Source organism: Camelus ferus, chromosome 16, assembly GCF_009834535.1.
Source record: "Camelus ferus isolate YT-003-E chromosome 16, BCGSAC_Cfer_1.0, whole genome shotgun sequence".
Taxonomy (NCBI): domain Eukaryota; kingdom Metazoa; phylum Chordata; class Mammalia; order Artiodactyla; family Camelidae; genus Camelus; species Camelus ferus.
Window position 1 is genome coordinate 19,847,224 of NC_045711.1, and position 23,411 is coordinate 19,870,634.

At 60.1% G+C, this 23,411-nt stretch overlaps 2 protein-coding genes and 1 long non-coding RNA gene across 9 annotated transcripts in view; 1 reads left to right on the plus strand and 2 right to left on the minus strand.

The window, feature by feature from the left end:
• B3GNTL1 (UDP-GlcNAc:betaGal beta-1,3-N-acetylglucosaminyltransferase like 1) overlaps positions 1-17,492 on the plus strand; it is a 76,582-nt gene extending 59,090 nt beyond the window's left edge. For all 6 annotated transcript variants that reach the window (XM_032499084.1, XM_032499088.1, XM_032499087.1 and 3 more), the window contains 7 exons: positions 661-756; positions 5,093-5,217; positions 11,091-11,226; positions 11,307-11,375; positions 11,599-11,673; positions 14,313-14,417; positions 15,527-17,492. In XM_032499084.1, coding sequence (XP_032354975.1) covers positions 661-756; positions 5,093-5,217; positions 11,091-11,226; positions 11,307-11,375; positions 11,599-11,673; positions 14,313-14,393 — 582 coding nt within the window. In that variant the 3' untranslated portion in view covers positions 14,394-14,417; positions 15,527-17,492. The remainder of the gene's footprint in view (positions 1-660; positions 757-5,092; positions 5,218-11,090; positions 11,227-11,306; positions 11,376-11,598; positions 11,674-14,312; positions 14,418-15,526) is intronic.
• Positions 5,224-10,961, minus strand: LOC106730403. Of its 2 annotated transcripts, none has more exons than XR_004326751.1 (3): positions 10,052-10,961; positions 8,144-8,637; positions 5,224-6,415 (listed from the first exon to the last, which is right to left on the minus strand). It is a non-coding gene; the product is annotated as an uncharacterized LOC106730403 (long non-coding RNA). The 2 variants fall into 2 exon arrangements; XR_004326752.1 differs by lacking the exon at positions 10,052-10,961 and adding an exon at positions 9,466-9,936.
• TBCD (tubulin folding cofactor D) overlaps positions 17,058-23,411 on the minus strand; it is a 123,595-nt gene continuing 117,241 nt past the window's right edge. Inside the window, 5 exon segments of the mRNA XM_032499083.1 lie at positions 17,058-17,293; positions 21,040-21,124; positions 21,489-21,595; positions 22,435-22,522; positions 22,679-22,768. Of these exon segments, the coding sequence (XP_032354974.1) occupies positions 17,279-17,293; positions 21,040-21,124; positions 21,489-21,595; positions 22,435-22,522; positions 22,679-22,768 (385 nt within the window). The 3' untranslated portion in view covers positions 17,058-17,278.

The window sequence follows — 23,411 nt, forward strand, 5'->3', positions numbered from 1 at the left end:
CAGTCTTGAGGGAAAAGTGCAGGAGGGGCACTTGCTCGGGCTGAGGGCTCCTGGTGGTGTGGGGTGGCCTGTCCTGAGAGGCGGTTTACTGCTGGACGTTCAAAAGCCACGTCTAAATACGGAACCAAGAAATGCGTCCCAGATGCAGAGGGAACAGGGTCCATCCAGCCTTGTCCGAACTCAGCTCCCGGCTCCCATGATGTGCTCCCAGCCGCGTGCTGTCCAAGGTCTGGGTCCAGACCCGTCAGGGGTACAAGTGCAGACGTTATCATGTAGAAATAAAGTACGAGTGTGGAGCCCCCAGGCCCAGCTGTCCACCCACCAGGCTGAACACAGCAGACGAAACCCCAGATAGTGGACGCACTGCCTTTTTACCATCGCTTCTCATTTTAGACGTTCATTTTCGTCAGGAGACGAGGCTCATTCAGGGAGTGACCGAGCGCACCCCCTGGGGACCTGGGGGGGGGAGCGTAAGCCCTGGAACTCGACCTGGAGTTTGTGGGGAGCTGGACGCTGTTGATCTGACTCTAAAGTCCCTCAAACCTTTGCAGCTCCAGGGAGGGACACGCACAGGTGCCGGTCACTGTCTGGCCTCGGGAAGCAGACTGTGGTGGTTGGTGACACTGCTCTCTCTGTAACTGGTCACTTTGCTGCTTCCAGGTGTTCACCTCCAACGGCCCCACCGTGATCATGCCTACTTGGTTCTGCTCCCGAGCCTGGTTTTCTCACGTGGGCCCATTTGACGAGGGCGGGCGGGTAAGTGCGGGCCCCGTGGGCCTCCCCTCGGGTCAGGGAAGGCGTCACCCCTCTGTAGGGGAGCCCGGGCCTGCAGCGCTGGGAACCTGCCATCCTGGAGGTCTCCCCAGCGCTGCCTGTGTTGTGTCAGAGGCTGGAGGTCTCCGTGTGAAGGCTGGGGGCACCCGGCGCATCTGCTTCTGGCTCCCCGGCCCCTCCCCGGGTCACAGTGCCCTGGTTTGAGGGCTATCTGTGGGAAGGCGCAGGTGTGGGTGGTGGTGTCCCCTGGCCCTGATGAAAGCGGCAGAGGAGCACCCCTCGGCTCTGTGGTCGGCGGGCCCCAGGCATCAGGTCCCAGCTCCGCACCCTCACCCACCTGTGGGGCCTCACCTGCAGAGCTCGGCCCATGCTGGCCCTCCCTCCCCGATAGTCTCAGGGTGAACACTCGGACGCTCAACTGGAAAGTAAATCTTAGGGTTGATTAGTTTGTTCATTTTCCCTAAACCCCCCTTATACTGGCCGTGAGAACACAAGTTCTGGTCCCCACGGTGAAGGGGTCAACCAGGCATGTTAGGGCCCATCAGGCTAGAAAGCAGGGGTGGGGACCACGGCCCAAGCTCACCGTCAGCCCTGTTCCCTTGGCCCTGGGCCTCTCTGCCCTGCGTCTCCTCTCCCCTTGGGGCTGACCTTCACCGACTACACAGGGGCCATGTGGACCCTTGGGTTAGGGCCACCCTCTCCCTGATCCCATCTGCACCCCTGCCTGCCGCTCATGAGCAGGGGTCAAGGATCAGGGACCAGGGATCAGAGACTATAAATCAGAGACCAGGGGTCACCAGGGACCAGGGACCTGGGCTGGCCTGGGGCCGTGGCTGGAGCAAGTGAGGGGTTTGAGCAGGAGGAATCCACCACCAGGACGGGGACGTGAAGTGTTTCCATGGCTCCTTCACAGAAACAGGTGGAGCGCGAGTCATCCGCGGGGGGCACTCTGAGTGGGGCACAGGTGCCCCAAGGGCTGGACTGGGCCTGGGGGCTGCTCCTCAGTTGACTGTCCAGGTCACGAGGCTGCAGTTCCCACCTGCAGAGAAGCGCAAATGACTGAGGCAGCAGGGACAGTCGAGGTGACCAGGGTGGCATCCTGGACACAGGTTGTGAGCTGGAACCTCAGGGTTTTAACTGGGAAAATGCACTCCTGAGGCAGGATTGGGGAGGGGAGTCAGATCTGGAGGTGGGCGCAGTCGAGTGTCCCCCGGAGGCCACCTCCGGCCCTTAAACAAGAAGGGAGTAACTAAGATGTGTTTTGTTGGCTCAGATCACGGCATGTGTGTGTGTGTGTGTGTGTGTGTGTGTGTGTGTGTGTGTCTGTGTGTCTGTGTGTCTGTGTCTGTGTGTGTGTGTGTGTGTCAGGGAGGGTCCTCGTTACGCCCAGCCCAGCCCAGCACACACCACTCAGAAGTGCCTTTGCTGCTGGGAGGCCCCCTGGGCTCTGAGCCTCCCTGTCCCCCTCCAGGCACTCAGACTCCGCTCTGCTTCGCAGTTCTGGCTGGTTTCTGTGGCTTCTGGTTGTATTTTATTTGCATTTCCAAGGTGACTTCTGTCACTGAGCAGGTTCTCATTGGCTGGTGGGCTGTGTGTATGCTGTCTTACGAAGCGCCCGCGCCTGTTGCCCCGTGTTTTGGGGGGGGGGTCTGTCCATGGCTGAGTTGGCGGCTTCCTGGTCAGACCCTTGCTTGTGGGTATCTCCTCCCACTTCCGGTCTCTGCGTCCTGGGACCTCCTCTCACTCCCACCTGCTCCGTGGGCCCCAGAGTCTGTCGTGGGGGCATCAAAGCAGGGAGACCGCGGGCTTTCCGCCCGGAGCCAGAAGCCAGCTCTGTGCTCTCTCTGCAGACTTCTCCTGGTTTCGAAAGGCCTATATTTTGTCATCTCTGTTTCTTTGTAAATGCCCTTAACCCCACGTGGCCTGGAACCTTCTCCGGTCTGCTTGTTTTCAGTTTCTGAGGGTCTCGTGACCCCACCTGTGGCCTGCTCCCTCCTTCCCATCTCCTGCCATTCGGGTTGCGTGGGTTCCACTCACGGCAGGGGCGGGTCCTGCTGGCCGGTCTCCTTCTGCCCCCTGGACTGTGTGCCGCGTCCGGACCGGCAGAACCCTCGGCTCACCCCGTCCCTGAGGCTCTGAGAGCTGCCTCCTGGCCGTGGACGGGAGCAGTGGACGGCCTTTCAGTGCGGGCCCGGGTCTGCTTTCACCTCCGCGAGCTCTCCTGGCTTGTGCTTTTAAGCATTCGCTGTGCCCCATTGTGACTTTGTTCCAAAGACTTGTTGCCCATTGGCTAGATTTCATTTTCCATTTCAGCCACCTTCTCTCAATCCTTTTTACTTATTTTTCATTTTCTTATTTACTTCCCTACGTTTCTTCAGTGTCCCTCATTACACTCTTGTTCAAATCTGTTTTCCCTGGAGGACCTTCTGATTTAATCTTCGTTTCTCACACTTTATCCGTTTTGAGCTCAGTCAGCCTTTGCTATTTGAAGGGCTTGCTGAGGGGTAACCCGGTACCGTACTTTGCCCTGTTACAGTGTGCAGCTCAGGGCACCTGAGCAGCCTCACCCCGCCTCACGGCACAGCAGCTCTGCCCCCCACGGAGCCCTGTGCCCGAGAGTGGTCAGCCTGCAGCCCCCCGGCCCTTCTATCTTTCCTCCTTCTGCAGGGCTCCAGTTTCATTATTGAGTTTCTGCTCTGTCCTCTCATGTTCCGACGTCTTGTTGACGGTCATAGCGTTTTTTTCTCCTTCGTGGTTTTTGTTTTGCTGTCATGGGGCTGTTTTCTGCTTCCTTCTCACCAGGGCTTTGTGAGCGCGGTTCACGGGATTCCTGCTGCAGGGTCACCTGTCTGTCACTCAGGGAGGGGCCCAGGCCCGCCCTACCCTGCTATCCCCCCCCCCCCCCCCCCGCCGAGGACTAGGGCCCAATCACCATCTTCCTGGACGTCACCTCTTCCCACACCGCAGCCTCCGTCTGCTGTTTGCAGAGCTGGGGGAGCCGGCCAGCGCAGGGAGTAAAAGTGAAGAAGCCAGGACACCCTCCACCTCGCATGGAGCCGTGGTGGCCTGGCTGCCCCTCCCCCCACTAAATTCTCACTTTTCTTTTCACCAGAAATAAGGAAGCCCTGAGGGCTGAGTCCTCTCATTCCTAAATCTCTGAGGTGCCTTTGAAAATGCAGAAAATTAGAGCAAGGAGCAGTGCTGTTGCCACAGCTGCCCTGAACTTGTGCGTCTGGCCTGCTTGTCAGCGTATGCTGTGGGCACCTTCTGGCAGAGCTGAAAACACAGTCTTGAAACTTGATTTTTAATTAGCATTTTATTGTAAATCTTTTCACATCCTCGTGCTCTTTGTGAAGTGGCTTGAGTCTCCACATGGGTCCATCAGGAAGCAAGGATGTCTGCGCTTTTCCCGCAGCTCATTCCTCTGTCCTGCAGCCCTGACCTCATGCGGTGTGTCCGTAAAGAGCACAGTGTCCCGAGGCCCCGGCACCAGGTCGGAGGCCTTGTGAAGGCCGAGTGTAGCGCCCTGGGGGTAAGAGCCTGGGACTCCCGCCAAGTCGCCCTGGGCCTGGGGCTGCTGCGCCTCGGTTCGGCCTGGGGGACGCTCGCCACGGGGTGTGGACATGTGCCCAAGGGTCCCCTCTCTCGGAGGTGATAGCCACCAGGCTGCACCAGGACGTGGAGGCGGTCAGCCCGAAATGGCGTTGGTGCCACCTTGGCTGAGCTGAGCTCGGGGGTTTGAGAGCAAAAGCAGCCTCTGCCTGGAGCCGTGTGTCCTGCAGGGTCCCCATCCCCACCATCACTGGGATCTGCCCACCAGATGCCCCTCTGGGGACCTCCCTGCCCAGATGCTCTTTAGTTCTCACTTTGAGTTCAGGAGAGAGGAGCCGCCGTGGTTCCCTGTCAGGACTGAGGCCTGCCAGCCCCAGACTGACCGGCCGGGCAGCGGCATCCCCAGCACCAGGCCCTGCTCTAAGTCCAGCCCCGGCGCACGGTGGGCAAGCTGCCCGGCTCCTCCAGCCAGGGGCGAGAGGGCCTGCTGTCCCAGGACGCAGCACCCAGAGGGGCCTGCAGACCCCCTGCAGCAGGGGTCATGGGGTCGAGGGTCGGGAGTAGCTGGTGGCCATGAGTGAGGGCACCGCTGGCCCTTTGGCAACTTCTCGCCCTGCAGGCGCCTCTTGTGGTCACACTTGCCCAGCGACATCTGTGTGCGGGGGCAGCTGGACGTGTTGTCTGCCAGCTCAAGTGGCCTGACGGAGGGCGCTGGACACAGGTGTGTTTTCTGTCCCGAGTGAGACATGCCTCCTTTGTCCCGCAGGGTGTCCCCGAGGACCTGCTGTTCTTCTACGAGCACCTCAGGAAGGGCGGCGGGGTTGTCCGCGTGGATCAGAGCCTCCTCCTTTACCGCTACCACCCCGGCGCAGCCACACACTCCGTCCTCGAGTACGCGGCCTGGCCGGGCATGGTGGGGTGCCCAAAGCCCTGGCTGGTCAGCAGGGCAGACGCAGTGACCCCAGTCTGGTCTCTGCCCCGAGACAGGGAATCTGGGAGCTGGGCCGTCCCTGGAGGTTGTCGGGGGCCTGGGGACCAGCGCTTCCCCAGGGCAAGGAAGGCCAGCATCTGTCCTTCCTGAGGTCTTGTCCCCACTGTGAGCTGACAGGGCTCGGGTGACCCTGCCCCACCAGCTGCCGTGGTGACAGGGGGCTGCACATGCCCCTGCTTCTCCCCACCGAGGGGGCTGCAGGGGACACAGGCTGGGCCACACCCCCTACATCCTACGTGGGGCATCCCCCGGGCCCCAAGGCCAGAGCCACCACGTCCCGGGTGCACTTGAGGCTGACTGCCAGGACAGGGCAGGAGACGGCGGGAATGCAGGCGGAGGGAAGCAAGGGAGGGCGTGTTCTTACTGCTTTATTTTGAAGTGTGCGTGCACACGTGTATGTGTCCATGTGCGCACGTATGTGGCTGCTGCATTTCACATGACTACAAGCATGCGTCCCCTTTGGTGCCATCGCAATGCTGCCCACTTATGGGGACGGACAGCGGGGCCCTGAAGAAGGTCTGTGATCAAGGGCTCCTCTGGATGGAAAGAGCTTGGCGCAGAGACGTGTGTCTGTGCTTCTGGAAGGGGGCAGGCTCGTCCTCCCCCTGGAGGAGGCAACACTCGTTGGGAGGTGCGGCTTCTCAGCTTCTGCCCTGGGAGGTCTAAGGCCACTGACGCTGAGGGAGTGGCGTCCACTGCCGAGGGGCTGTGATGCTTGCTCGTGCAGGTGCCGGGGAGAGGGGGCCGGACTGCAGCGTCCCTGAAGCTGAGGCGTAGCTTCTTTGTCTTCCAGCGCTGAGCAGAACAACTCGGTTTCTCTTCTGTTAAACCTGAATTTTGATACAGTAGCATGGTGAGGTGTCATGGTTCGGGAGTTCACTGTCATGCACTTGATTCAGTGCAAATGGGATTTGCACACATGGGGCAAAGGTCATCTTAGAGGGGACGTAACAATCCTAAATGTGTCTATTCCTAATCACAGAATTTGAAAATAAGTGAAGCAAAAACTGACAGGAAGAAAGGGAGAAACACAAATTCACAGTTACAGGTGGAGACTTTAGTTCTCCTTTCTCAGGGGCTGATCGAAGTAGCAGGAGTCTGTAAGGAGACAGAAGATTTGAACAGCACTGTTACCAGCGTGACGGAACAGACATTTACAGAGCACTGCATTCGACTGCAGAGAACCTGTTCTTTTAAAGTGCAAGTAGACAGTACTTTGGGCCAATAAACAAACCTGAGTAAACTTTAAATGACAGATTGTGCAAGATACGTTTTACAACGTAGAAATCATTAACACATCTTAAAAATCCAAAATACTTGGAAATAAAGCAACCAAGAGTAAAAAATCACAAAGGATATTAGAAAAAAACTAAGTTGATGACAACAGTACTTCGGAATTTATGAAATGTAGCTAAAGCAGGATTTATTGTAAAATTTTACAACTTTAAAAACATGTTACAGAAGAAACTATAGAGTCATCTATGTCTCCACGTTTAAAAGTCACTAAAAGTAAACTCAAACAGCAGGAGAGAAAGGAAGAACTGAAGATGATGAAACTGAAAAAAACCAACAAAGCTAAGAACTGGTTTGAAATGAAATCAGTACGATTGATAAACCTTTAACGAGACTGACTTTGAAAAGGAAACACAGTTACCAAATTACCAATATATTGAAATGAAAGAGGGGGCATCGCAAGTCCAACAAACATTTAAAGTATAAATAATAATTGAAAATAGATCCGCAATTTAAAACCTTGATAAAGCCAAGTCACATGGCTTTACTGATACATTCTCTCAAAAACGTAAGGAGGAAATGATACCAACATAAGTTCTCTCAGGAAACAGATGGAGAGAAAGATCTACTGGGCGTTGGGAAGGAGCTCCCGACTCGCCTCACGAGACCAGCGTGACTGACACCGAAGTGCCACCAGAATATTACAGGGAAATAAAAGTACAGACCAGTATCCCTTCTGACAATAGGTGCAGAAATCACTCATGAAATATTGCCAGGTCAAGTTCAGAAGCGTCTAGGAAAAAATAATACCTCTATCTGGTTTAACATTCAAAAATCAATTGGTACGATTCACTGCAGTAACAGAAGAAAGAAGAATCACGTGATCAACCACCAACGCAGAGAAAGCACCTGACAGAATTCAGTGCCCATTTGTGATTCTGCAAAACTCTCAGCAAACTATAAATGGAAGGAGACGTCCTCACCCTGATGGTATCTACACAAACCTACATCAGCCTCGTACCTCGTGTTTAAAGACAGAAAGCCTTCCCTTCTAAGGTCAGGAGGAAGCAAGGTGAAAGTCACTGCTTCCCTTCAGCACTGCAGTGGAGGTCAGTGCAGCAAGACAAGGAAAAGGAGAGGCACAGGCTCGAGAAGTGGAGTGAAACTCGCGTCACTTGTGGGCGGCGTGACTGTGTTTCTCAAGAAATTAGAAACAGTAACTTAGCAAGTCTTCTAGGATGTAAGTTTATAGACCTGCAGCAAACAATGGAAAAACGCAGTTTAAAACAATGTGCAATGGCATCGGGTCAGTTTAACAAGGCACATGTATGTTCTCTACAACATGCCAAAAAGTGCTGCGGGAAATTACAGAAAACCTGTGATGCAGACGGAGAGAGAGGCCACCCTCACGGGAGGAGAGACTCAGTATTGGCAACGTCACTTCTCCCCAGACTGGTCTGTAGACTCAGTGCAGTAAAAGTCCCAGCTGGCTTCTTTGTAGAAACTGATAATCTGATTTTAAAATTTACATGAAAATCACAAGGCCCAGAATGGTCTAAACCACCTTGAAAACAACGAAGTTTGAGGACTCACCGTGCCTGACTCTAAGCCGTGCTCTGGAGCTACAGCGATCAGGAGCGTGGAATGACAGCGCAAAGACAGATCAGTGAAGCGGAGCAGAGTCCACAGACTCAAGATTCAAGATTGGTTTTCAACAGTCTCCAAAGGCATTCAACAGAAAAAGAAAAATATTTTCAAAAGCATATCCATATGGAAAAGAAGAATCTCATACCCTAGAGAGAAAGTAACTTTAGAAGGCTTAGACAGAAACACAGAAGCAGCGAAAATGTACAGCTCCTGGGAGAAAGCATGGGGGAGCATCTCCACAGCGTGGGGACAAGTGAACAGTCAGCAGAGACGAGACCAGAATCTGTAACCACTTACCAACCGGACTTCATCAACGTTAAAAACTTCTGCTCACAAGAATACACCATTAGGAAAATGGGTACGCAAGCCACAGACTGGAGGAAAGCGGCCACAAGTCTGTGCATCTCACAGAGGGCTAGCGTGGAGGGCACGTGAAGAACCTGTATCGCCCAAGACAAAAACAAGCAAAATACTTCACGGGGGGGCGACACTTCACACAGCGATACCGCATCAACAATCAGAGACACAGTTCTACTCTGCACGCCTAATGGAAGGGCCGACGTCAACGTCTGCAGCCCCAGACTGCGGCAAGGATGTGGAGCTACCTCTGGACGCTCGCACGTCGTCCTCAGAAGAGGCGGCAATGCAGCCACTCTGGAAGACTGGGGGCCTTATTTCATTAATTACACTGACCCCTGCCCTCTGACCCAGCAATTCCACGTGTAGGCGCGTATCCTGGAGAAGTGAATGCACTGCTCAGCGCTCACTGTCAGCAGCCGAGAGTGGAAGAGCCCAGATGCCCCTCCACGGGCGACGGGCGAGCCCCCTCCGCACGCAGAGCCTGCAGAATGGGGATTAATTGCCAATCTACGGTTAGAAGGAGAAGCCAGACACAAAAGCACGCACGCTGCGGCTTCCACTTACAGCAGGCTCCCCAGCAGGCAGCGCTGGTGCACGGTGCACGGGAGAGATGGGCTTCCTCTGGGGAAGGGGGACCTTCTGGGGGGTGCAGGTGTTACATGGACGCGTACGTCTGTCATAACTGACCGACCCTGTGTGCACTGAACGTCCTTGCTCCTACCCCCTGTAAACTGCCTGCATTCGAGTTACTAAGATACTGGCAAATGCTTCTTCAAAGGAGTAACCACATTCCCACCATCCATAAATGGAACGGGAAACTGGGTGAACAGAGTACAAAGGTGGTTACGGGCCCGCAGAGCCAAGAAAAGCCGGGACGCCTGGAACCCCTCCGGGCCTCCCACACGCACCCTCACTTTGAGCTCCTGGGAAGCAAGGTGAGGTGAGGCGGCTCCGTGAGGGCCTGGTGGTGGCCTCCTCCCGGGTGTCGGGGCCCGGCAGCTGGCCAGAGAGCTGAGCCACACACACCGCATCCTGTTTGCATGTGATTGTCTTTCATGTTGAGACCTTTCTCTCTTTTTGCAGCGTGAGGTTTTGCCACCCACAAGGTAGAAGAAGTGATCTCATGTCAGTTTCTGTGTCGGATTAAAGTCTTTGCGCAGCAAAACCCCACAGAGCAGTAAGTGCCGATAGCACCCTCAGGCTTGTCGATAGTTGAATTCCTTCAGACTCTCTCCCAGAAGCCTTCTGGGTAAGAGTGCTTGCTTCCCTACACTTTAAGTTGAGAATATATCACTTAATTTAACAGGTTCCACCATGAAACCCTTCAGCCAGAGGCATAAAGTAACAGGCCCTGAGCCAGTGTCTCCCCTCCCAGCCCCCACGCCTCCCAGGCTCTGTTTCCCACACCGTCCACTTCATACTCTTACTGTGCATGATGTCTCTCTAAACAATACGGTTTTCCTCTTTAGAATGAGGCCCACGGCCCCTTCCCACCTGCTGCCCCTGTGGTGGGGCTCCTGAGGTGGTCTGGACTCGCGGGAAGTTGTTTTGTCCTCAGTCTGGCCTCGGTTCCTTGGGTGCTGCCGACGCTGCGTGCTGACAGCCGTGCAGGCGGGGTCTTGTTTGGGTTGGAGTGAGTCTTGCTCGTGAGTTTCTCTCCAAAATGATGTGCTCTGTGGCCCGGACTGGGGCGTTACTCACCTTGAGAGCCCCTTGGCCCCTACATCTGCTCAGCACAGTCCTAATTGAGACGTCACAAGTGGCTGGTGGGCGGACGGGCCCAGCAGTCAGGGCTCACCCCGAGCAGGTGGACACTGCATCCAGTGCCCCAGTCACATCAGAGTGGGCCCCACGCCCCCAGCCAGTCCCAGACCCCACCTGGAGGAACTGCTCCCTTGAGACGTCCCGTGGGGCACTGGGAGCTGGTCGCCACGGAGAACACAGCAGGGTGGGGGCCGTTGCACCGCGGGTTCCATACTGCCACCCAGGTTGGGGTCCAACCCACGCTGCAGAGGGTGGCTGCAGGCTCCGGGGAGGGGGCGTAAGGGCCGGTCTGCTCGTCCCAGAAAGGGCTCCGAGAGAGGGTCCGCGGAAGGACGCTTATGTCAGGGATTCCTCTGGGGAGGAAGACTCGCAGTCTGTTCCACTGAATGCCTGGAGGACCCCCCTCAGCCACCTTGATTCCTAAGTGATGGTTTCACGTCTGCGCCGAGGGCCAGCCTGGACCTCAGGTCTGCATAGAGCAAGGGCTCACGGAGGGGCCCAGCCGTCTGGGCAGCGTCCACAGGACACAGAGCCATGTGGCAGCCTGAGGTGGGGAGTTGTGTCCAGGCCGCTCTGGTCACAGTGACCATGGTGGCAGGTGCCGGATGTCAGGGGGGCCGGGTCTCCCTTGGGCTGAGTGTCCCCCACACTTCCTGAGCGTGTGGGCGTGGGCTCTGCCACCCGGGGGTTCATGTGAGGACGGGGCAGTCTGGGAGTGGGGCAGCGGGAGGCCCCGCCCTCCTGGGTCACCCCTCTCCCCTCCCTGCAGGACCACCATCTGGACCCACCGAGTCCGCTTCCTGGAGGAGCGGGCCCTGCCGCACTGGGCGACCTTCACCATCTGGAACGCGGGCAGGCAGGGCCGCCGGCTCTACCGCAGCCTGACAGCTGAGTCGCGGCGCAAGGTGAGGCCCTCTGTCCCTCCTCTCCCTGGCCCAGCAGCGTGGCTGCCACCGCCCCTGAGGCTGGCTCCCGTGTCCCCCAGGTGGTGGCTTTCTGTGATGTGGACCAGAACAAGATCAAGAAGGGTTTCTACTGCTACGAGGAGTCTCAGGTGCGTGGGGGCCGCCCCGGGGCCTTCTGAGTGGACGCTGCCAGAACCTTCCTCTCTGTGAAAGGCCATCTGGGCCCAGGCCTGCCGCCAGCCCTGCATCCTGGCTCTCAGGGCTGGAGAGCGCTGCCCATTGTTGCTGTGGGGATGGGCAAGGGGCTGGAGACCAGGTCTGAACTCCTGAGGAACCAGCGTGGGGCAGCACCCGGGCCTCCTCTCCCCGCAGGAACGGCCCAAGCCGCGGGTTCCGGTCCTGCACTTCCGAGCTGCCAGGCCACCCTTCGTCATCTGCGTGAAGCTGGTGAGTGCGGGCCTGGGCCAGGGGAGCCCCAGGTTGGGAGTCTGCATTATGTCCCCCAGGGACCTTGGGCTAGGACCAGAGGTGGTGGCCCCTGCTCCAGGGGCCACGCGACAGCTGCAGGCAACACCTCTTCTGTTCCCCCAGGCACAGGTGCCGGGCGGCGCAGCGCATGTCTCTGGGCTCTGGGCTGGACATCAGGGTCCCACAGCTCAGGGCCTTGGGACTCCCTCTTGTTCGCTGTGTGGCCGGCTCTCTTGAACTCATGCCTTTCCGGGGGCAGCCCCCGTTGGGCGGGCTCCCACACCATGAAACCCGCCAGTGGGCTCTGGCGGTGGGACGTCCTTGTGTCTGAGCAGCTGTGGAGGCCTTGGCCGCCCAACCCCGGCCTGTCCAGCTCGTCTCATTGTTCGCTGGAGCTCTGCGCGCAGCCAGCACTGATCCTTTGTCATTAGTGTTTGGCAGGTACTTTCTCTGTCTGTGACTTGGCTCCTCGGTTCTTCCCCAGAACAACTTATCTTGAATGTGGTGCATTTATCAACCTTTCTCTTAGAATGAACGCTTCTAGTGGCTCGTTTTGGAATTTCTTCTCACAGTCGGATAGATCACCACACGTCTATCACGTCTACGTACAAAAACCCACCCCAACTGCGGGCCTGGGTCAGCGCGTGTGGCTGGTGGACAGTGACGGGTGGTGAGCAGGGCCCTTGCTGTGCCCTTGGGGGTTGTGGGGGACACAGGACCTCTGAGGTTGAAACCTCGGTAACCAGGGTGCCCAACCAAGGCCTTCCTGGAGGCGGCGGCTTTTGTGGAAGGGAGGCAGATGCCACAGTCAGGCAGTAGCAGCGGGGAAGCCGGCAGGACGTGCCTCTGGCCCCCACGTCAGGTGCAGACACTTGTCAAGCCTCGGGCTTGGGGCCCCCTGGCCCTCATACATTCTGACAGAGCTGGCCCACTCCACTGCACAGAGGTCCGAGGACCTGTGTGTGTGGCGGACAAGTGCGTGGAGGGAGGTGGAGAGGGGACAGCCCTTCATGGGTGGCTGCTTTTAAAGGCCTGGATCCCCTCTGCACTGACTGGTGTTTACTTTCAACTTCTAACTGCAGTTGACGGCTGGTCCAGGCACCTCCGCAGGGGCCCTGCCAGGCAGGCCAGGGTGGTGCGTCCTGACAGTCAGGCAGTCAGGCAGGGACCAGCCCCTCGCCCCCAGGTGCCACTGTGGGGAAGTGGGTGTGAAAAGAAGCCTGGGGGAGCCTCCAGCCTGCGTGGCCAGGCGCGTCCCACACTCCTGCCTAGTGAGACCTGCTGCCCGACGCTGCCCTGCCCAGCCGCTCTGCCGTTTCTCTGCCCCTCTCAGCGCAGAGCGTGGTTGTGGTTCCTGAGGCTCCAGATCCTCCACGTCATGTTTGTGAGCCCAGCTGCCCCTTCTCCGCCTGTCTGTTCCAGGACCCAGCCGTGGGCATCACACTGGAGCTGCGTGTGGGGGTCCTGCCTGCCCGGTTCTCTTCGTGGGTCGTCGGGTGGCTGTGACGACGCCCAGGAAGTGGCCAGGCTGGGGGACATGCCCAGAGGCAGGAAGGGGTCCCAGGCCTCACTGACTGGACGGTGGGATCACTTCCTCTTTCTGACACTTCCCGTCTGTTCCTTGTCCCGGGAGCATGTCTGCTCCTGACCCGTGGGCGTTGTGTGTCTGCGCTGGGCTCTGACCCTTCACTGGTTTTATCCCAGCCTTTCCATTCTCCCATTGATGGGATATGCCCGCTTGCGGCAGCATCGAACCTGAATGGTCTTGGGAAGTTGGAGTCCCCTTCTGCGTCAGGGCGGGCCTGCCCTCCCAGTGTCCCTCCACAAGCCCAGGTCTGTGGCCAGACTCTGGGCTGGGCTGGCCCCGAGCCGAGCTGTGTTTTGTTGGAAAACGCAGCAGCAGAGATAATGGGGGAAGCGGGGTCTGAGGGTGGAGGGCAGGTGCAGGGCAGGAAGTGGTGCAGGTGTTTCGGGGTGGAATGGTTTTCACTCACGTGCTTCCAACAACGCCCAGGTATAGCAGCCAGAGGAGCAGTGACAGCCCAGGGCCAGGCGAGGCCCCGTGCTGGGCCCAGGGTCAGACGGAGCACGCCCAGCAGGCACGAGCCTGGTGGCCAGGCGCCCCTCCTGCGTCCTGCCTCGGGCGCCCCCACTTTGCTGGGCAGGAGGTGGGTGGGGCTGGGCAGCAGGCCCTGGAAGAGGAGTGGAGCCCGCGCTGTTTCCCGAAGCCCTGCCATGGCCCCGGGTCTGGAGCAGGGAGGGGCAGCATCCCTGCACAGGCCCAGCTGCAGGGTTTGGGGACCTGCCCCCGAGAAGCCTCGGGTGGAGCCTGCTTCCTGGCAGGGCCACAGCCCCCTCGGCCACGGGGACAGTACGGAGCAGGAGGGCTCCGTCAGCAGCTGGTGGTTGAGTTGAATACCCGCGTCCCCGGGGTGGGCTGGCTGCCTCCCTCGTGGCCAGTGGGACAGTGAGGCCGCAGCCGGCAGGGTCCCTTCTGGCCCCTCTCAGCAGTTGGTTAGAAGTTCACAGGGGGCCCCAAACCCCAGGCCCCCAAGGGAGGCTCTCTGGTGGGGGCCGGGGGAGGCCTGGCTAGAGCCAGACGGTGGCTCCTCCCACAGGACCTCACGGGGGGCGCATTTGAAGACAACCTGCGGTCGCTGCACCTGCAGGAGGGCCGGGATTTCCTTCACTTCAGCTGACGGACCCACGGCAGCCACGCCCAGGTACGTGGGGCCCCCGCAGCCTGGGGTCTGGAAAGCGTGTCTGTTTTTACCATGTGCTACTCTCGCCCCTGCTTCTGAAAACCCACACGCCAGCGGCTGTTCTCGTTACGCGGTGGCTGGGCTCCCTGTGCACGGCCCCGCACCTGCCCCCTGCGGTTCATCCGCTCGAGTCGGGAGGGGCTCTCGGCCCGGGGGACCTGCCCCCACGACCGGCCTGGGGGGCCTCTGTCGTCACACCTGGGAAGGGGCTCTGCTGCTGAGCTTTCTACAACGCACGGGACGGCCCCCACGGCAAAGAGCTGTTTGACCCCAAACATCAGCAGTGACGAGGCTGGAAAAGCAGCCGTGCAAGAGGGGTGTGTTTTACCCGAAGACCCCACTTTGTTCTCTCCCCTGGGGGGCAGCTGTCCTGGGCATCAGTGTGTCTGAGGTGACGGTCACTCTCCTCAAGCCCACGTGTCCTCCCGCAGACGCACACGCACTCCGTCCGCCCCCCCGTCCGCGCATGCGGCACCGTCTCCCGAGGCGCCAGTTCCACGCGGGGCAGGTTCTCTGGCGTCTCCTGACTTTGCTTCTGTATTTGCGTTGTCTTTGCAGATCATTTCGTCAGCCCCTCCGTTCCCCACTTCTCCCTCCTGCTGTGCCTGTGGGGTTGTTAGTTCACCGTTGAGCCTTTTTTCCCCTCATCTCTCCTTGATGATTCCTAGCCCTTTTCAAAGCTGAACTTTAGAGTCTTCGGGGCACTAAGGTCCCGCTGGTGCTGCTCGTGGCCCTGTGCGACCTGGGGACGTGAGCTTACGCTCTCCTCTGCGGCGGGCTCAGGCTGCGTCCTTTTCCTTTGGGTTTTGTTTGCTGCCTCTGCCCGTGTTGTCAGCACCACCGGTTGGGGCCTGTCTGGCCGCATCTCCCCTCAGCAGCACTGGGCGGAGCTAGGTCTCACGGGCCCGGCCGTGGAGGACACGGCTGTCAGGGCCGGGCCTTATGTGGCGTCTCCTCTTAGGTTTACCCCCAGGCCTCCCAGTCAGCCTCTAGGGGTCTGCAGACGTGGATGCTCGGGCCCCGCACGTCCTGACCCAGGCCCTCACCAGCCTCTCTCCCTCTGGCCACAGGTGCTTCCTTCACTGTCTGGTCCCCGTTTGCAGCCCCACCCGGGTCTCCTGACCACCACCTCAAGATGACCACCCAGCACACCACCTGCTCCGTACTCCCTCTGGGGCTGCTTCCCGTGACACTGGCTCTGCTGCTCTGCCCCCACGGACCCGCCACCTGGACACAGGTGGGCCCCGTTTGAAGCAGGAGGTTCCCCGGGGCCTGTTGAGAGCAGGTGTGCCCAGCGGGCTCCGGCTGGCTGAGGCCGCAGCTGAGCAGGTTTTCCTTGAGCTGCAGTCAGCAGCCCTGAAAGAACTGCTTCTCCAGACGGTACCATCCAAGTGGTGAACTGGCTGGTCTCCACGTCTCAAAGGCCATTTCTCTGGAATCTTTTTTGTTTAAATTATGCTGAAAACAGTTCATCTTATTCCTTCTCAAGAACTGCTTGCTTGGTTTGCCACAGCCGAGGCCCAGACAGGCTCGGTGGGCACTGTCTCCGGCCCTCGTCTGCTGCACGGACGCAGGCGGGCCCTGTGGGAGGGGCGCCTGCCCACCAGCGTGGCCTCACAGAACCTTCCCTGTGACGTCCACCAGCTGCGGGGTCTCTGGCTAGTCTTTCATCAGAAATGGAAAGCTCCCTCATTCTCGAGGAGGAGGCATGTTTTAAGGCTTGAATGAAATGAAAAAGCTCAGCCTCAGAGGTGAGAGCCTCACACGAGTGTAACCCAAGCTTTCTCTTCCGGGGGCTAAGCGTGAAGGTAAACGTCCCTGGGAAGCCCAGCAGCTTAACCCCGGCAGGAAACCCCAACTCCCGACCAAGGCGGCAGCAGGACGTGTCCCGGCCTCCCACGCCTGCCCCCACGAGGGGACTCACTCAGGCGCAGCAGCGCTGTCCTGGGCTCGTGGCCCCAGACTTCGCCCCGGATGTCCTGCACCTGCCCGTCCAGACCTGAGCTTGTGGAACGGCAGCGCGGGGACGGCCGGCGTGAGCACAGGCCGCCGGGAGAAGAGCAGCCTGTCTTTACCCGTGTGTGACCTGCGCCGGACAAACGAGGAAAAGGTGCAGCTTTATCAAGAACAACCCACGCGGTTCTTCCCACATCACCGGACACCCACGTCCTGGAGGCTCCACCACGGGTCTGGGTGCCCCTCCTGGCAGACGTGAGAAGCCACTTGCCCCACGGAGTTCCGGCTGGGGTTCCGAGTGGCCGTCTCAAGCCCCCCGTGTGGTTGGAGCTGGTCCCGGCAGGACGCTGAGAAGGCAGTGTCGGCCTCTTCTGATGGAACGGAGCTGCACTGGAAGCGGGGCCGGGGGGGTAGCGCCCCACCCGCGCCCACCCTGAGCAGCGGCCTCTGGCCCTCGTTGCACCTGACACTGAGCCACCTGCGTCTCTGAGCGTGTCGGCAGCTACGACCGTGCCCGGGGGGGCCGTGCAGACACGGATGCGTCTGCAGAGACATCCCAGCACAGGGGAGGGCACGACCCCACCCCCGGCGCCCCTACTTTGTCCTCCCCGCCAGTTTTGGGGTCAGACACAAACAGACGCAGACTGCTCAGCACATGATTTTATAAGACTCGCGTCTGAGATTAATTCAAAAGCACCAACAGCCCAGGTCACTGGTGCACAGGACGCATGAGGAAAGGTCGCCTCCGGGTGCCAAGCTCTGCGTCCCCCACACGCACCAGTCGGGGTCCGTCCAGGTCTTCCATGCTGACCACACACCGGTTCCTCCTCCCCACCAGGCACGAGGGCTCAGCTTCCGGGGTGGCCTCAGCGGGCACTGGGCTGTGGGGGGACACAGGACAGGGTCAGGCTGGGCTGTGCTGTCTCCCCGGCCCGCCCGGATCCCGGTTCTGGCAGGAAACTGCATCTGTCTCGTTTCCTCAAACACAAGCTTGGGCAGCGAGTGGCAGGGAGGTTGGCTGTACTGTCCCAGCTTCACCTGTTTGTGCGACATTTTCCTAATAAAAATGTAAAAAGCACGTTTCCGTGGGAAGCTGGTGTCGTGTTTCACTCAGCCTGCCATCTCTGCCCCTGCAGTGCCATCTGGGGGCTGCAGAGCAGCGCCTGCCCCGGGTCCGGAGGGGTCCTGCAGGACCCAGAGGAGGGCCGGCAAGACAGACACCAGGACCTCCCTAGGAGGGGAGGTGAGGAGAGAGGTGGGAAAAAGACGTCACCTCAGAAGTCACTCAGTGACCAGAACCGACAGGGCGTGAACACAGTGGAGAATCCAGAACAAAGGAGAAAAAGGCGACCGAGCGGGAGGCGGGCCGAGTGTCTGATCAAGAGCGACCCGACGCGCCCTGGGACGGCGAGGGGTCCCAGCCAGACCCCAGCCGGGGCCCCTCGCCCCGGGCGGCATCTGTCTGGGAGGAGTGCTGCCCCGGAACCCGACAGAACAGGACCGGAGCAGCCAGTTACTAGAAGGGGATGTGAGGGGAGAGACATCTTTCATCCAAACAAGGACAAGAGGGAAAAAAAAACAGGAACAGAAAGATGGCAGACAAACCCAATAAATCCAAAACCACACACTAAATATAAGTAGACAAAACGCTCCAATTACTAATAACCGTTGAACTGGACTTAAAAAGGGCAGCAAGCGTAACTACCTCCCGTGTAAGTGTAAGAACGTGAAGTGACGAACAAAGGTGTGTTTTACACATGAACGCCAACCGGAAGCTGCGGCGTGGCTCCGTGTACATCAAAGGAGACTAAGACGGGAAGCATCGTTACAGACACGCGGGGATATTTCCACCGGTGGTCAGCCCACCAGCACAGACTGAAGCGTACAGGCGCCTGTGACACAGCTTTAAACGCACCGCCAAAGTCGAGAAAACTGAAACCGGAAGTTGAGAAATCTACAACACGACTTCCTCAGTGACTGACAGGATGAGGGGACAGGAGAGCGTGGCCGGGCCAGGGGCCTGCGCAGCACAGCAGGGGACATACACAAACTGACACCAGGCACTGCTCTCGGCTCTGAGAACTGAGGCCGCCGCTCTGCGGCGGGAGAAGGGAGGTCACAGAGAGCCGAGGCCGGGGCTGGCTTCCCCCGAGCTGATCCAGAGCCAGAAGGCACAGCGAACGGTGGTGCTGACGCTGCTGGCCGCTGAGCGTGCGAAATCTGGGGGCCTGTCTGAGGGGGACCCACACTGCCCTGTGGTTTCCCTCCTGGGGAACGGCCCCCAGGGCCCCGCCCCAGCCAGGGTGGCACTCTGCCCACTGCCACCAAAGGGAACAGGGCTCTGGCGGAAGTGGAGGGCCAGGCCCAGGCCCCCCAAGGCTGAGGCCGAACCAGGAAACCGCAAATGCTCCCCCTTCCCCACCTGACACCTCGCCCACGGGCTGCAGCGTCGTAACTGGGGGCTCCAGCTCTAAGTCGCAGATGCGACACCCGGAGGAGGAGGCGCCCACGACCAGGGACGAGGAGGAGGCTCTGGACCTCCCTCGGGCCCATCACCTCGTTCCTCTCCCCCAGGCAACACGTCTGCCTTCAACAAAAGCATACCAAGTAAGTAAGACAGAAAGCAAAACAAGCAGACAATGCCAGTGTCAGGACCAGGCTCAGAAATGGCAGAGATGCTGGAGTCACCAAACGAGGGACTTGAAGCAACTGTGATCAACACGCCAGGGGCTCTCGGGGACAAAGGGGACACCGAGCAGGGACAGACGGGCAATGTGGGCAGAGATGGACACTCCGGAAGGGCCAGCGGGAGGGCTAGAAACCACTAACACCGTAGCAGACGCGGGTGCCTCTGACGGGCTCGTCCTAAGACCAGACGTGGCCAAGGAAACAACCAGCAAACACGAAGATAAGGCGACGGAAACTGCCTGAACTGCAGTGCAAAGGGAAGCAAGAGTGGGAAGGGGAGACTTCTCCAGGACTGTGGGACAGTCACCCCGACGTGCAGGACTACCCGACACTGGGACGCCCAGGGCCCCTAAAGCGGGGCACAAGCGCCAGGTCACTCACGGTCAGGACTCAGATCAGAGACGTCAGTTCTCGCCAAACCAACCCACAGGCTCTGAGAGACCTCAGCCCAGCTGCTGACTGGATTCACTGAGACACTGGGCATCACGACCCCCTTGAGACCCCAGGCCCACCCCTGCGTCTCCAGGATTCAAGACCAAATCTGCATCTGTAAGACAGGGCGTTGCCGGCTCACAGATGGACAGAGACCCAGAGGACAGAGGATCCAAGAAGAGAGCTCTGACGTGTGGACTCGGGACGAGGGGCCGACACGCTGTGGCCAGCGGGGAGCTGGGTTGGCTGCACGTGTCCGCTGGCCTCTCCTCCACACCACACGCAAGCACCAAGTCCAGGGAGAGCGTGAGTCCAAATGCAGAAGGTGAAACAGCGAAGCCTTCAGGGGAAAACAGAGGCTGTCGATGTCATCAGAAGAGGTAACGACGTCGCAGCCCCTGAGACACGCGGTATTGGAAGCACGCCCGTCAAGAGCAGGGAGCCCCGAAAACGGAGGACAGGCAGGCAGGCGGCCTGCCGGCAACACGGACGGAAGAGCACATCTGAATGGCCGAGTGCTCAGCCTCCCGTCACCAGGGATGCAGGCAAGCCCCAGCCCAGAACCACCACCGAGGGGACGGGGGGCACACCAGCCACTCGGGCCTGCTCTGTCAGCGGGGCCCGCTGGGAGGCCTCCGCCCGCAGGGGGAACGCGTGTGTCCCCACTGCCCACAGAGCTTTCACAGGCACGAGGAGCCCTGGGCCACGTGGTACGGCCGCCGCTCACTGCTGTTCCTCCCCAGCAAAAAGCTCAGGACCAGCCTCTCCAGAGCCAGGTCCAACCCCAAGTCCAGGGGGAAAGGAAGAGGACGTGCCCCCTCCCCAGCCCAGGACTGAAGAGAAACCGCAGAGCCCAGACCCCCTGCCGAGAGCATGCAAAGCAGCTCCTGATGACACAGAACCTGGAAGAGCAGCCCGGGGCCCCCGATCGCAGGAAACCACAGCCACGACGCATATGCCACACGCACCCCAGAGAACGGCGACCCCGCGGGTGGACGCCAGCAGGCCCTGGGAAAACCAGGGGCTGACAAAGTTCCCGCCGGGACAGGTGCCCAGGAGGTGGCAACGGCAGAAACACAGAAGGGCCTCTTCTCCGACCGACGGTAGGGAAGATGCTGTGCTGTGCTGAGGGCAGGAGAGGCTGGGCGGCCGCTCAGCTGGGGGCCCATTGTGGATGCTGACACGCAACCCACATAACCGTGTCCAGCAGGAGAGGGCGTGTATGCGCAGGGGGCTCCCAGGGCTCAGCCCATTGGGAGGAGCTGGCAGTGGGCACGGGGACTGGCTCCTTGGGGTATGGCTCCCGCTCCCGGCCCTGCCTGTCCTGCATCCCTGGGGTCCTGAAAGCACCACATGGGCCATGATGGGGAAAGCAAGGCAGGCAGCGTGGCCCAGAACATTCTAAACCCTGGAGCTTGGGATAGGAGCTAGCCAGTGCTGCGTCTGGAGGTCTCACAGAGAAACGGGCCCAGTGTTCTCCAACATGGCCTGAGGGGCATGTGGTTACCTTGGGGACCAGCTGAGGTCTGGGCACACCCAGGAGGTCACATAGGTGGTTCCGCTGGCCTCTCACGACTGGGAGCTCTGCGTCCCTGGGGAAGAAAGGGCCGGAGGAGCGTCAGCCATAAGAACAGCCCACATGGTTAAAGCTGCCACAAACTTCAAACTAAGCTTCCTGTCAGGTGTCCAAAAACCCCAAGGTAGACATTGGAGAAGAGGACACCCCACCCTGGAACCTACACCGAGGAGAACCCAGCTCATGTTGTTATTTGAGAAGAAATAATTTCACTTCAACTTTTCCCAACTTTTCCCCAGGAAGCGCCTCCTCCTCCGAGTGGGGCTGCCCATCTTCCTTCTTTCCTCTGGAAGATTTTTGCCGAGCGACCACGGAAGGTTCTGGGCGCTCTGCTCGCTGCAGCAGCCACTCCCGGGTCAAGGGATGTGCCCTGCACTCACCAGGCCGTATCGCTGAGCACAGCCATGACCTCGTCCAGGATGTCGGCACCCACGACATCGTAGGTCAGCAGCATCTCGTACACCTGGCTGGCCGTGGCCTTCCGGATCTGGCGGGACAGAGTGCGTTGGATGGAGGGAAAGGCCCACGGCACAGAGCAGAGCTGTGGGACCCTGCCAGGGACGTGGGGATGTGGGGACAGGCCCGCCCCCAGGAGCCCCAAAAGGCACGTCTGAGAAGAGGAGGAGGAAGCTGGACGACTTTCACAGGTCAGGCCGTGTCGCTCTCACTTAAATGCTTCATTAAAAATCTTCTCATCAGGAAGTCACCTGGCACGTTTTCTGGTTGTGCCCGATGGTGACGTACCTCCTGGCACACGTGCTCCCAGACTCCCCTGGCCACCCCCAGAGCAGCTGGCCAGCAGATCAGGGCCTGAGAACCTGTGTCTCTGGTAGTGAGTGGAGAATCCAGTGACCCCACTTTGAGAACAGTTTTGTTAGGTGAGAGTTCAAACTACTCAAACATTTTAGGAAAACGTCACATTTGTGTTATTAGAAGACTGTTTCTTCTGTCAAAAACCTGCCCCTGGGGTGGGGTGAGGGTTGCGGGGGAAGGTGTTGCCCCAGCTGTAGGTGGAGCCACTGAACCCGAAACCCCACGGCAGGGCAGGGGTGCATCTGTGGCCCCACACCTGTGGCCGGGGCTCCCTCGGGGGCACAGGCCCCCCCCCCACTGGAGCATTTCCCTGAGGCCCAGGCTCACTGGGGGCGCGCCCAGCCCCGGGTCCTGCCCTGCGAGCCCTTCGCCCCCAGAGACCACACTCAGCAGGGCCCTCCAGGCCCACCCTCGCCTCCGCCCCCGCACTCCCACTTCTGGGGTCTGGGGTCCCGTTCTGCCCGCATCAGCCCCCGGCAGGGACGTGTGCGCCACGGAGCTGCCGACACTCACCACAGGGAACGGGTGGCAGAGCAGGAGCAGCAGCTGCAGGAGGACCCTCCTCCTCACGTCGCCGGGGAACTGCACCATCGCACAGAACCTGCGGGCACGACCCCCATCACGGGCGCCTGCCCCGCCCGCCGTAACCCCACCCCCCCAGGGAGGCTGGGCCCGGGGCCGCGGGGACCGCAAGCCGCCCTGCCCGTCACCGCGACGGGCCTGGCGACGCCACGGCTCAGGGTGGCTCACAACTCACACAGCGATGCCGGCCCGCAGCTTCTGCACGTCCTTGGACTTCCGGAGCTCCTCCCTGCAGAGCGCCAGCAGCTGCGCGCCGAATGGGTGGCTGCGAGGGGAGCAGGGGCCCGTGGTGAGGACGGCGGCGCCCCCGCGGGCCAGGAGCCACGTCCCGGGACGGCGTCGGGCGACGTCGACGCCGGGTGACGTCAACTGGCTGCAGTACCAGGGCTCAGGAACAGACGGACAGACGGCCGCTGTCTCGCGCGGACAAAGGGGCCTCGCTGGCGTCAGGAACCAGCCCGACGCGCACAACCAGCGCCCGGCTCGGGTCCACGGGCGGGGCAGCCGGACCGTGGGGACGGGGCGGGGCTGAGCGCAGAACCCCGGCCGCCCCGACTGCTCTGTGAGGAACGTGGGGCTGTGCTGGGGCCCGGACGTGGACGCGCTCCTGCCCCGCAGAGCGCCGGCCCAGGTCAGCCCTGCACAGCTGCGAGGGCAGAGTGGCCCAGGCTCCCTCGGACGGGCCGGGGGCACGGGAGAGCCCTCCCCGGGCGAGCGGCAGGCGGCCGCGTGGTGGCCAGTTCAGGATCGGCCCATGACAGCAGCTCCCGCCAGAAGAAAGGTCCCCGGGACACTGCCCTGTGCTCTTAGGCTAAAGTGGGCCTCGCCCCCGCCCGCAGGGAGGCCAGGCCCAGGGGACAGAGCACAGGGACAGGGAGGCCGATGCAGTGTCTGCCACGCGCCTGTGC